The sequence below is a fragment of the Salvelinus namaycush genome, chromosome 18 (assembly GCF_016432855.1).
Source record: "Salvelinus namaycush isolate Seneca chromosome 18, SaNama_1.0, whole genome shotgun sequence".
Classification (NCBI taxonomy): domain Eukaryota; kingdom Metazoa; phylum Chordata; class Actinopteri; order Salmoniformes; family Salmonidae; genus Salvelinus; species Salvelinus namaycush.
In genome coordinates this window covers 16,185,368-16,196,839 of record NC_052324.1, presented here as the reverse complement: position 1 = coordinate 16,196,839, position 11,472 = coordinate 16,185,368, and the positions used below count along the sequence as shown (strand labels likewise).

The following is an 11,472-nucleotide window of genomic DNA, read 5'->3' as shown; positions in this document are numbered from 1 at the left end:
GACAAAAGAAGATGGCTTCAACATTCCCCCACAATGTGAAATGACCACTTCTCTGTGCAGGATCTACCGGGTCCCATACGTTGTTTCTCCCAGCTGTACAGACAAATAAGAATTTGTCAGATTAATAATACATGATTTATATAACTAATTTAAGTCAAATCTGCATAATGAAAAAGTTGATAAACAGTCAAGTTGCAGTTGTTAAGCAAAGAATAGTGATGGTTATTTTTGTAAGTATTCCCTGATAATTAATTTGGTCCTGTATATAGTGGAATAAGCTTGAAAAGTCAGTAACTCACAGGTTCACCAGCATTGTCATCAGTGTTATCCAGATATGTGAATTTGTGTTTGCTGTAGTAATCTCTTTTCTTTGTGCATGTCAGGAGAAACCAGTTACAAACTGCATTCACCTAAGGGCACACACTTGCATGACTATTTCAAACTGAAAATGACAACTCAATTACACTGTATTAACAGGCTAACATTTCTCTGAAAAATGCTTTACGGTACTAATAATGAATGTTTGTTTACAAATAATGAGTGTTTTGGAGATGGCTCCACTTAACAGAACTTACCAAAGACAGAAACGTAAGCGCTGCACCTACATTCACTATGGTCGGAACCATGTTGAATTTACCTGCCTGTAAAGATGGAACAGTAGAGGAAGGTAGGTCGATTTGTCATTTGACATTGAAACCCTTATTGTGGTCGTCTCAATTGTTGCCTTTACCATCTTGTGAACATAAAGCTCATACATTGTCAAAATTAAGTATTCTACTCCTGTGGTTTGAAGAATAGATCATTTTTTGTATGTTGAGTCTCACCGTTCCAAAAACAATGACATCAAATCGGATTCCATATGCTTTGATCAAGGTTCTTGTTTCCCTACCATCTGTGGTTTTGTAGTACTTGGCAAACCTGTGGAAATAAGTCTTGTTGAAAAGCTGTATTTATTCTCTATGAAAGTATTGTGTCCACAGGTTCATTGATTTCACCTAAAGTTGTATCCAGGGGCCACATTGTTTTCAGGGATTTTGTTGTCTAGCCTGCGGAAGGAGTACTTAGGGCCACAGTAATGTTCAGGCCAGTCCAGGTCACAGCTCCAGTCAATCATAATCCCAAGAACACCACCCTGAACAAACATAACCAAATAGTCTCATCTCAAATTCATCTATTTAAATGTGTAATTTGATATACCAATGAGTGACACCACTGCCAAAATGTGGCCTGATGAACAAGGATGATTAAAGCCCTCATTCAATTGCAACACACACCAAACACGGCATTGAGAATAACTACAGGAAAATCTAGTATGGGCTTATGCAGAATCGAGGCTTGTAAGGGACCTAAGAGGAGAGTGTAGAGCAAAATGTTATACCCTGATTGCCATGGTCTGAAAGTCCTCCTCAGCTTCAGAGACCATGTCTTTAAGGCGGAAGATGGGACAGTCAGGGTCTGTTTTGCGATTGAATTTACATTGCTTCAGATATGAGGAGTTAACATCAGGCAAAATGTTTCTTCTGCAAGAGACCAAAGAGAAAATATGAGGTATTCTACAGAATAAAGTAAAACTCTCAAGCAGGTGTCCTGCATTTATTCCTTTTCATGTTTCATTTCGGTGCCAGACAAATTAACATGACTCACTTGTGAAAGTTGAATTTGGGGTATGTCACACTGTTTTTGATTAGCACCGTGAAGTCCTCTGCTGCAACCAGCAGTGCATGTCTATGATACAAAATGTGTTCCACTTATAATACCTTGCCCCATGAGTATACCCCCATGAGTATACCCCCATGAATCATATTATCATTTGTTCTTACTTACTCGGGTAAGTTGATGTCTATTTCAAGAGGACACCAAGATAGCACTTCACATGTTTTGACAGTCTCTGAGTAGTTCATGCATAGCCCTGTCTGGATACCTTTTAACAGAGTAATATGATTAGAAAACATTGCTCTTTAGTTAATCAAATATGTTGCAGGAGGATTCTAAAAGAAGAAAAAAAGTTTCAGCTGTCTCCCTGCTGGTTGCTGCCCTTGTTAACAATTTTACAAGGACACATCAGCATGGCATGAAGACCTACCGTTTCCACGAACATCATTGGATCCCTCTAAGCAGTCACTGTCTGACATGCAAATGGTGGATTGGTTTGGGAGCTTAAGAAGATACAGGATCACATTTCACTATCATTCAAATACTTTTGATTACCATTGAAATAATGGTTGTATAACGCATATCTTCTAAGTTGATGTATTTAAGTATAAATACAGTCCAGCTTAACATTTCACTGGATATTTTCAGTAGTGTTTAATTCAAGCAATAAATACACATTTTACAATATAGACTTACACATTTCAATGTATTTGAAACGAGAAATCAGCAACTTACCTCGGGACAGGTCGATTGAGTTTGATTGGGGGTGACAATCATGTTGGTCAACACAAAGAAGGAACTCTCACCCTGCCAGACAGAAGAGATTTTCCTAAAACAAATTATCTTTCTATACAAAAATACAAAAACAGTTACCAACACAATCTGAACTCAAACTGACAAAAAAGTGGTAAAGTGTATGGAGTATAGGATGATGCTACCTGAGCAGGGGTGTAAAGTACTTATGTAAAAATACTTTAAAGTGCTACTTAAGTAGTTTTTTATGGTATCTGTACTTTACTATTTATTTTTGAAAATTTTTACTTCACTACATTCATGAAGAAAATCATTTACTTTTTACTCCATACATTTTCCCTGACAACCAAAAGTACTTGTTACATTTTGAATGCTTAGCAGGACAGGAAAAGTGTCAAATTCACACACTTATCAACCCAAGTGCCTCTGATCTGACAGACTCAGTAAACACACATGCTTCGCTTGTAAATTAAGTCTGAGTGTTGGAGTGTGCCCCTGGTTTTCTGGTTTGCTTAATATAAGGAATTTTAAATGATTTGTACTTTTACTTTTGATACTTAAGTATATTTTAGCAATTATATTTACTTATGATACTTAAGTTTATTTAAAACCAAATACTTTTAGACTTACTCAAGTAGTATTTTACTTGGTGACTTTCACTTTTACTTGAGTCATTTTCTATTAAGGTATCTTTACTTTTACTCAAGTATGACAACTGGGTACTTTTTCCATCACTGTACCTGAGGGGGGATGTTGTAATCAGCCACGTCCCACACACGGGCGCCCAGATCAGAGGTGTTGGTGAAGCCAGTGCCCTTCACCTTGGTTGTGACAGAACTGATCACTGAGTCTGTTTCCTGGTAGGACTTTTGCACCACACAGGCATACCTATAGTGTAGCAGGTCAGACAGGAGACAATGGGGCACAGATGTAGAGACAAAGTGATACATTCACACATCCACTCTGAGTAAATGTAGTGGAACACCGGCTTTTTAATGTAAGAAACAGAAGAATTGAATCCCAACTTACCCAATCACATAAAAGAGGATCAGAAACTGGATTAATCTGAAGACGGATCCCACTACTTTGCTCTTCACCACAATCATTCTTTCAGTTTCATATTCAAAGAAACAGCGGTGGCAGCTCTGAGAGCTACAGCCGCCCATCTTCTGAGTTATGGTTACACTGTAGAAAACTAGCAATGGGAGTGATAAAAGAGGTAAAGAGGTGTCACAGCCTGCTGAGATAATAGTCTAATCATTTTAACGGCTAGTATGAAAATTACAACTGACCCTGGCTCAGTTGGCAAATATACCCTATCTGAAAAGTGGCATGATAAAACTGCTGTTCATCCACTCCAATGGATGCATGAAAATGGTATGTATTACTGTATGCACACAAGAACTAGCAAAGTTGTGAAATTATGTTATCAAGTCAACAATATTTTCAAAGTTACATTTATTGCACATGGTAAAAAACATATGTTCCAATCTAAATGTAAGTAGACAGTCAAAGGAAAGATAAAGCAGTTCCCACCTCCAGTTAGCTCCAGTTCAGTCTCATCTAAGATAAGTCTATTACGTTATTTCCCTCTTCATTATTGATGGTCCCTAGACAGTGAGATGGATGGACACAATATCTACAAGACAATGTTCCGGTTGAAAATGTTAACCTTAATGCTGAATGGAAGATTAGATCAATACACCAGTACAAATGCGTTGTACAGTCACTACATGATGAGAACCAATCTCTGATGGAGCTTTCTAGAACACTGACTCTTCCTCTTCCCTAAAGCTGTGTGTCAGGGCTGGACTGGGGAGAGGTAGTTCTCCTGGGCCTCAGACAGTGTACTCTCCTTCTTGGCTGGGGTACTCCTCTCTGATTCTCCACACACTACAACTGGGCATGACAGGGATACTTTCTCTGGGTGGGGCCCCAATTCTCCAGCTGATGTACTGTCTGTAGGCGCAGTTGCGAAGGGCGGCGATCCGTTGCTCCCCCTCGGTCAGGTCAGAGAGAGGCTCCCTGTACAGCAGCACTGCGTCCAACAAGGGCCGACTCAGCACCAGCTGTTCAAACAGAGAGGAGGTGGTAATGCAGCGGCCAATGCTCTGCCTGCAGCACAGCTGCTCTTGGGGATGGGTGGAAGGGAGACAGCAACCACACAGACACCAGGCTGGACGGTTGGGCCGGGGGAGAACCTGGGGCGGCTTGTCTATGATGTTGTTGCCTTTCTGCAATACACCAACCATGGCACTCAGGTGCCCTGTGTCGTCCTGGCAACAAGTGTGCAGTACATATCAAATTAGTCATATGCACTGATACAATATGTATGTTTTACCATACTGACTTACTGTATAAAAGACAAGAGGAGGATAACAAAGTGAGATTAAAAGTGACATCTTTATCTATTGTATCGGGGTGAGAATGGCACTACATTGGGGAAAACACAGTTATGCTAACCTTGCATGGGTGAACAGAGATGGGCTTCACTTGTTGTAAACTTTTCTTATGTGATTTTTTCACCACTCTTATATGGTTCTCGTCCACAAACGAGACACAGAGAATGCACTGGAAAATAGAAGAAGAATTGTCTCATTGTTCAGCGTCTCACCACATATTTACATCAAACAATTCAGCCAATGAGAATGAAAATCTTGCTCTGGGTTTGTATAATCCTCAGTGGGGAATGCCATCCCACTCCTACATCCCACTCCTACCTGCTGTCTGTCCTGAACAGATTCAACTTTCTTCTCGGAGTAGTTCTGTCTGGCTTCTTTAGAGTAACAACTGGTCCCAATGAGCCAGTCGATGAATACAGTGGTCTACGAAAAATCACAATCATTGTCCTTTACTTTCCCTGTTATTAGTTTTGCATTTGAAACAAGTTGAATAAAAAAGTCTGAATAACACTCACCAGTGTATAATATGATAGAGTTGATCCAATAAAGATGATCAGTTGGATTATGCTGAATTTTCCTGCCTTAGAAGAACACATGATATAAATTACCATTTGTATTTTTCTGATTTTCATGAATTAGAAAAAGAAATGCACGCCTACTGAGTGGCGCAGCGGTCTAAGAGGCATCACTACAGCCCTGGGTTCAATCCCGGGCTGTATCACAACCTCCCGTGACCGGGAGTCCCATAGGGTGGCGCACAATTGGCCCAGCGTCGTCTGGGTTAGGGGAGGGTTTGGCCTGGGGGGACTTTATTTGGCTCATCGCGCTCTAGCGACTCCTTGTGGCGGACCGGGTGCCTGCAGGCTGAAAGCAGTCGTCAGTTGAATGGTGTTTCCTCCGACACATTGGTGCGGTTGGCTTCCGGGTTAAGCGGGTGGGTGTTAAGAAGCGAGGTTTGGCGGATCATGTTTTGGAGGATGCATGACTTGACCTTCGCCTCCCGAGCGCGTTGGGGAGTTGCAACGATGAGACAAGATCGAAATTAAGGAGGAAAAAGGGGGTAAAGGGGGTAAAAAAAACTAAAAAATAACAACATTCACAAGATTACCATCATCATTGTTGCAGGTTTAAATGATGAGACTTACTCAGTCATACAAACCTTTCCAAACACCATGACATCAAACCTGATCCCAAATACTTTAAACAGGGTTCTCTCCTCAACACCTTTCTCTGTCTGATATCTGGCAAACCTGCCAACACAAGTAGTAGGTTAAACAATGTAATATCTGGATTGCACTGATATATACAATTACAAATGTCTAGAGCAGTATTGAATGACAGATTTCCATAATTTGACATGGGTCAACTGACCATGTATGACCTATGACATGACCGTTGGCCTCAAGAAGAAGGCCTGTCACAATTACCTGAAGTTGAGACCAGGGTACAGTGTTCTATTGCTCTCCTTCTCATCCAGCCGGCGGAAGGAGTATTTGGGCAGACAGTTCCGCAAGAACCCATCCAGGTTACAATCCCACTTAATTTGGATCCCAATGACGCCACCCTTTGGTGAGAGAGCATGGTGGAGATGATCTACTCATCGTGTTTTATATCAACCTGACAATCATGTAATCTGACGTAACTAAGGTGATTTAGGGCTAGATTCAATCCGTATCGCCGAAGTATCGCGGGAACATCTGCGTTATATCTCGATTTAAATGTAAAGGCAATGTTCCCGTGGTCGCGGAGACTGCACTGCACTCACGGTACACGCTGCACGTCGGCTCAATTTTTGACACCACACTCCAAAAAGCAAGTTCTGCAGGCTCTAGTTTTGTCTAATCTTGATTATTGTCCAGTCGTGTGGTCCAGTGCTGCAAGGAAAGACCTAGTTTAGCTGCAGCTGGCCAAGAACAGAGCTGCACGTTTTGCTCTTAATTGTAATCAGAGGGCTGATATGAATACTATGCATGCCAGTCTCTCATGGCTAAGAGTTGAGGAGAGATTGACTGCATCACTTCTTCTTTTTATAAGAAACTTTAATGTGTTGAAAATCCCAAATTGTTTACATAGTCAATTTACACACAGCTCCGACACACACACTTACCACACCAGACATGCCACCAGGGGTCTTTTCATAGTCCCCAAATCCAGAACAAATTCAAGAAAACGTACAGTATGATATAGAGCCCTTACTGCATGGAACTTCCTTCCATCTCATATTGTTCAAATAAACAGAAAACCTGTTTTCAAAAAACAGATAAAGCAACACCTCGTGGCACAACGCCTCTCCCCTATTTGACCTATTTAACATTTTTACGCGGATACGGATTGAATCCAAACCATAATTCTGTAATTCATTAAGTAATCAAACATGTCCAACATTATGTGCAGTGCCAAAATAGATACAGACAACAGTGAGTGACATACATAATTGAGGGTCATAGAGTTAGTTAATGTGAAAGTTTGTGGTTGCTTGAGAAACTCCCTGTAACAAAGCAGCCCACCTCAACTGCCATCTCTGAGAAGTTCTCTTTAGCCTCCTTTACAATGTCCCCCAGACGGAAGATGGGGCACGAGGAGTCTGTATGCCTGTTAAACTGGCAGCGCTTCAGGTAACTTTCCGTCATCTCAGGGAGGATGTTCCTTCTGTAAGACAAAAACGCATCCGTTAGATCCACTTTCACTAAATTGAAGAAATGTGCTTATTTTCCATATTTTTATGAATTCATTTAATAGTTTTTTATGCTCTCAGAGTATGTACAGATGAATGATCTTAGTTTGAAGCAGTTTGCTACAGCAGGAAAATAATCCTGCAGCAACAGGAAATTTGAATTATTATATGGATTACAATTGATGGACATTTTTGATACATTTTTCTTAAGGGAAAATCAAGTCTGAAATTTCTAAGTGGATATTACAAACTTCAGAAGCCTTTAAAATGTTTTAAACCTCAAATACACTACAATTTTTAAATGTCCTGCATTGCAGGAGTGTTCTCCTGCAACAGGGTGTTCAAATTAAGATCCCACATCTGTAAAGGTGGTGAAGGTTACTCTAATTATAATATACTTGAGAACTGTGGTGTGCAAACTAAAAAGCCAAATTAATTCATATTGAATTGGAAAGTCTCACCTCATGAAATTAAAGTTTGGGAATCTGATGTTGTTTTTGATGAGGACTGTAAAGTTCTCAGCTGATGCCAAGAGAGCAGGCCTAGACGTCAGAGCAGTCATCAATTGCATTATTGAAGCAAAGTTGTGAAAACAATAATTTTTTACAGCGGACGGTTTCATTTTCATTTAAAAGTTTCTGTTAAACTACTGTGAAACAATGTTCCTTGGCATATTTGACTATATATGCAGCACTAACAAAGTGAGCTTCCTCCACATTAGAGGAACTAAAGTATAAATATAGCTGTCAGGCAGTGGTCTATGTAGAAGAGAAGATAACATTATTTACTGAGTAACTAACCTCTGCAGGGACCACATGTCAAATCACACTGAATTTGATGAGAGTAGGAGGACAGGCACACATAAATGCATACTGATGCTGAGAACAACAACAACAATAATAGTGAGCTTATTTACTTGGGGGGCTTTTTCTTGGACTCTATGGGGCACCACGCAGACACCTCACATGTTTTCCGTGTCACATCAAACTTCACACATGCACCTGTCTGAACCCCTGATAAGGAAAGCAACATTTGAATTATTGAATGGGTCACATGACAAACAATACCAACTATTATCTTAGATGTTCTATTATCATGTGTCTACATGTTTACTACTACTGTATAAACGTATATAACCATAATGTATCTGCAAATAGTAAAGAGCCCAGAGCGGAGCTGACCGTCTGAAACCTTAACACATCAGGGACAAATTCCTCCCCTCCATGCAAGAACAAATGGTATCACCAGATAGAGGTGACACAAACAGAAGAGAAGGATAATGGGAGAAGTTCTGGACAGTTGTAGTTGTACCATGACTGTGCTGATCCCAGAATCCCTTTACACAGTCCTCGTCTGTCCGACACACTTTTCCATAAGGAGGGACCTGTAATATAAACACTCCTAGGAGATTAGTGGGTTCTAGTCATCAAATAGAAATGATATAAGACATTAGAATGTACAGTAATTGGATGTCCTACTGGCACTCTACCTCAGGGCATTTTCCTTGCCTTTGTTTCTTTGTAACAATGACATTGGTCACCACGAAAAATGAATTCTTTCCCTTAAACAGAAAGTCAAACAAATGTATAGAAAGTCAGAAGCAATGTAAAAATATGTGCATGTATATTACAAATGTAATATGTGTATAATATACAACAATAAAACAACAATATTCTCTCACTATCTCACACACACATAAACACACACACATTAACCTGTGATGGCCCACTGTAATCCACAACGTCCCATACTATATCACCAACATCTGGTAAACTGGTCAAGGCCACTCCCTTGACCTTAGCAGTAACAGAGCTGACCACATAGTCGTGTTCTTGGTACTCCTTGTGCCAGAGCATCATAATGCTACAAAATAAAACAATATTTGATCATGGTATTAGGCAAATTGGAGTAAGTTAGCCTACTTTGATATATATCCCTGATCGTTTTAAAATACTATTGGCATGGTTACAAGAGATACAGTTGATGCAAGTAATACATAATTATTTTAGAATATAATCATTATATAAAACATTCATACTTTATTTTCATGCACACATTCTTGATCAGTCAAGGCGCGTGGGCGTTCGTAGTCTATTGCCGTTATTACCGCAAGATGAATAATTCTGCAGAATAGCCTACTCACCAGATGAACATCAGTATGACTCCGTTAAATGTCCATTTCAGTGATCCCAGCCTTACACTTTGTATTCGGACCAGTTTATGTGTTTCATACTCACATAGATTTAGCAGTTTACAAGGCATTTTGGATAAGTCTGACTGAGAGAAAGGATCTCTTCTGACTCATACTTGGTTCTTTCTTCTCCTTCCTCTGGGTCAGCTTGCAGCTGTTGCAGTTCCATTGACCGAACAATATTCTACGTCTGTGAAATTCAAGACTGGTCCAGTCATCGTTGTTGTGGAGGCAGTGTGCGTGCACATCCCTACTGAGCAGCCAAAGGGGAAAACAAAGTCGTCTTTGTCGATTGTTTTATGTTATTTGCTACTTTGAAATGATTTGACAATAAATTGCTTGAATAATAATATATTCATATTGAATAATGATGTAGGCCTTGGGCTATACCGGCAAGAACATTAAAAGAGGTAAAGGATATTAAATTAAGATTTCTGTCACTATCAGTATTTGCATATCAAAGGGTCACATATCCTTATGAAGGGTTTCATTGTATCTGGGCAGGGGCACAACTTTCACTGGGGAAGGGGGGGATGTCTCCCCACACATTTTTGTCCCCCCCAGTATTATCATTGTAATGTGATACAAAACAAGGCAACGGTGTGCAGACACCTACGAGTGGTCGGGTAGGTTTTTTGGAGTGTTTATCCGACTGGATTTAGGACCATGTGGAGACCACAGAGTGGGTAGACAGGCTGTGTGAAGGCAAAGCCTCTGGAAGTCTGTCTGGACCAGCACAGGAGAGTTGAGCATAGTTCAGTGTACTCCTTGCGCTCTTTCATAGAGTTGTGAAAGGAACAGAAACTAGCTACTCTTTAGTTGACTGACGTAGCCGTCAAGGTAACTGCTCTTTAACAGAAAAAAAAACTAAACTAGTGTTTATTCGCAGTGCTGAGCTAGTATTGTAACTGACATGTAACATCCCCTCTCTGCTGAAGTGAATGAATAAGCTACACTAGTGAGTAGCTACCACACAGCCAGGTCAGCTCTAACTTCTAGTTATCTGTCAGATAGCGATATGAGGTGGCAATTATTACTATCTAACAGCAGTTGTTTGTATGGATATGTTTTGTAGCCTTTGTTTTGTTTGCATGGACATGTTATGTAGCCTTTGTTTTGTCACATTTCAGAAGTAAATGAACTTGGCAAGCTTTCGCCAGTTGATGTACCATTAGAGAGAGAGCACCAAAAGTTGGCTTACATAAACTATTATTTTCGCCTCAATCAAACTAGACAATGTGAGTTTTATTAGTCAGTATGTCAATGTAACGTTATTGATCTGTCAGTTTCCCTAGTTAATTCCCTACTTTTCACACTGACACAGTAATAAACAGCTCTAACATTAGAGGCTTCACTATCATGGTAAACAGAAGAGGTCTGTGCAGGACCAATTTCTTAATCCTTTTTTGCCCGCAGTCCCGCAATGTTATTTTAGGCGTGTGTAACGCAGCTCACTTGCCAGCCATGGTCCCAGCAATTTTGCGCCCAATAGGCAATATCAAATGTGCAACAATACCTTAAGAAACAGGTTAAATTACCAGAGATTCTGGCATGGCCCTTATATTAGGCTATCTGTATTACTGAGCTATATCAGCCAATATGCTAGATGTAGATTGAAGCAAGCAGAGTAGGAGAGACTTGCACTTCCTCTTGAGCTATTTTTATAGCCTACCTTTAAGGAGTGGGAAGAATTTCAGACTGAGAAATATGGGTGATCAATATTTAGGCCTATTTCTAGGCAATGCAATGTAGTAAACTATAGCCTAATCATAGGAAAATTTAGGAAGTACATTTCCTTG

The 11,472-nt window shown here is 40.1% G+C and overlaps 2 protein-coding genes across 2 annotated transcripts; both read right to left on the bottom strand.

The window, feature by feature from the left end:
• Nucleotides 1–63: 63 nt before the first annotated feature.
• On the bottom strand, nucleotides 64–3,875 carry LOC120063586 (P2X purinoceptor 4-like). The gene is made up of 13 exons (XM_039013933.1): nucleotides 3,863–3,875; nucleotides 3,436–3,601; nucleotides 3,147–3,294; nucleotides 2,389–2,460; nucleotides 2,084–2,156; nucleotides 1,825–1,921; nucleotides 1,645–1,725; nucleotides 1,379–1,520; nucleotides 996–1,132; nucleotides 825–918; nucleotides 576–641; nucleotides 300–410; nucleotides 64–93 (listed from the first exon to the last, which is right to left on the bottom strand). The coding sequence occupies exons 1-13, from the start codon at nucleotides 3,873–3,875 to the stop codon at nucleotides 64–66; spliced, it is 1,230 nt and encodes a 409-aa protein (XP_038869861.1).
• A 369-nt stretch (nucleotides 3,876–4,244) lies between these two features.
• Nucleotides 4,245–9,744, bottom strand: LOC120063585 (P2X purinoceptor 4-like). Its single transcript, XM_039013932.1, has 13 exons — nucleotides 9,626–9,744; nucleotides 9,198–9,345; nucleotides 8,972–9,043; nucleotides 8,794–8,866; nucleotides 8,399–8,495; nucleotides 7,944–8,024; nucleotides 7,316–7,457; nucleotides 6,236–6,372; nucleotides 5,968–6,058; nucleotides 5,324–5,389; nucleotides 5,127–5,231; nucleotides 4,870–4,977; nucleotides 4,245–4,682 (listed from the first exon to the last, which is right to left on the bottom strand). Exons 1-13 carry the CDS (start codon nucleotides 9,742–9,744, stop codon nucleotides 4,245–4,247), a joined length of 1,677 nt encoding a protein of 558 aa, XP_038869860.1.
• Between the last annotated feature and the right edge of the window lie 1,728 nt (nucleotides 9,745–11,472).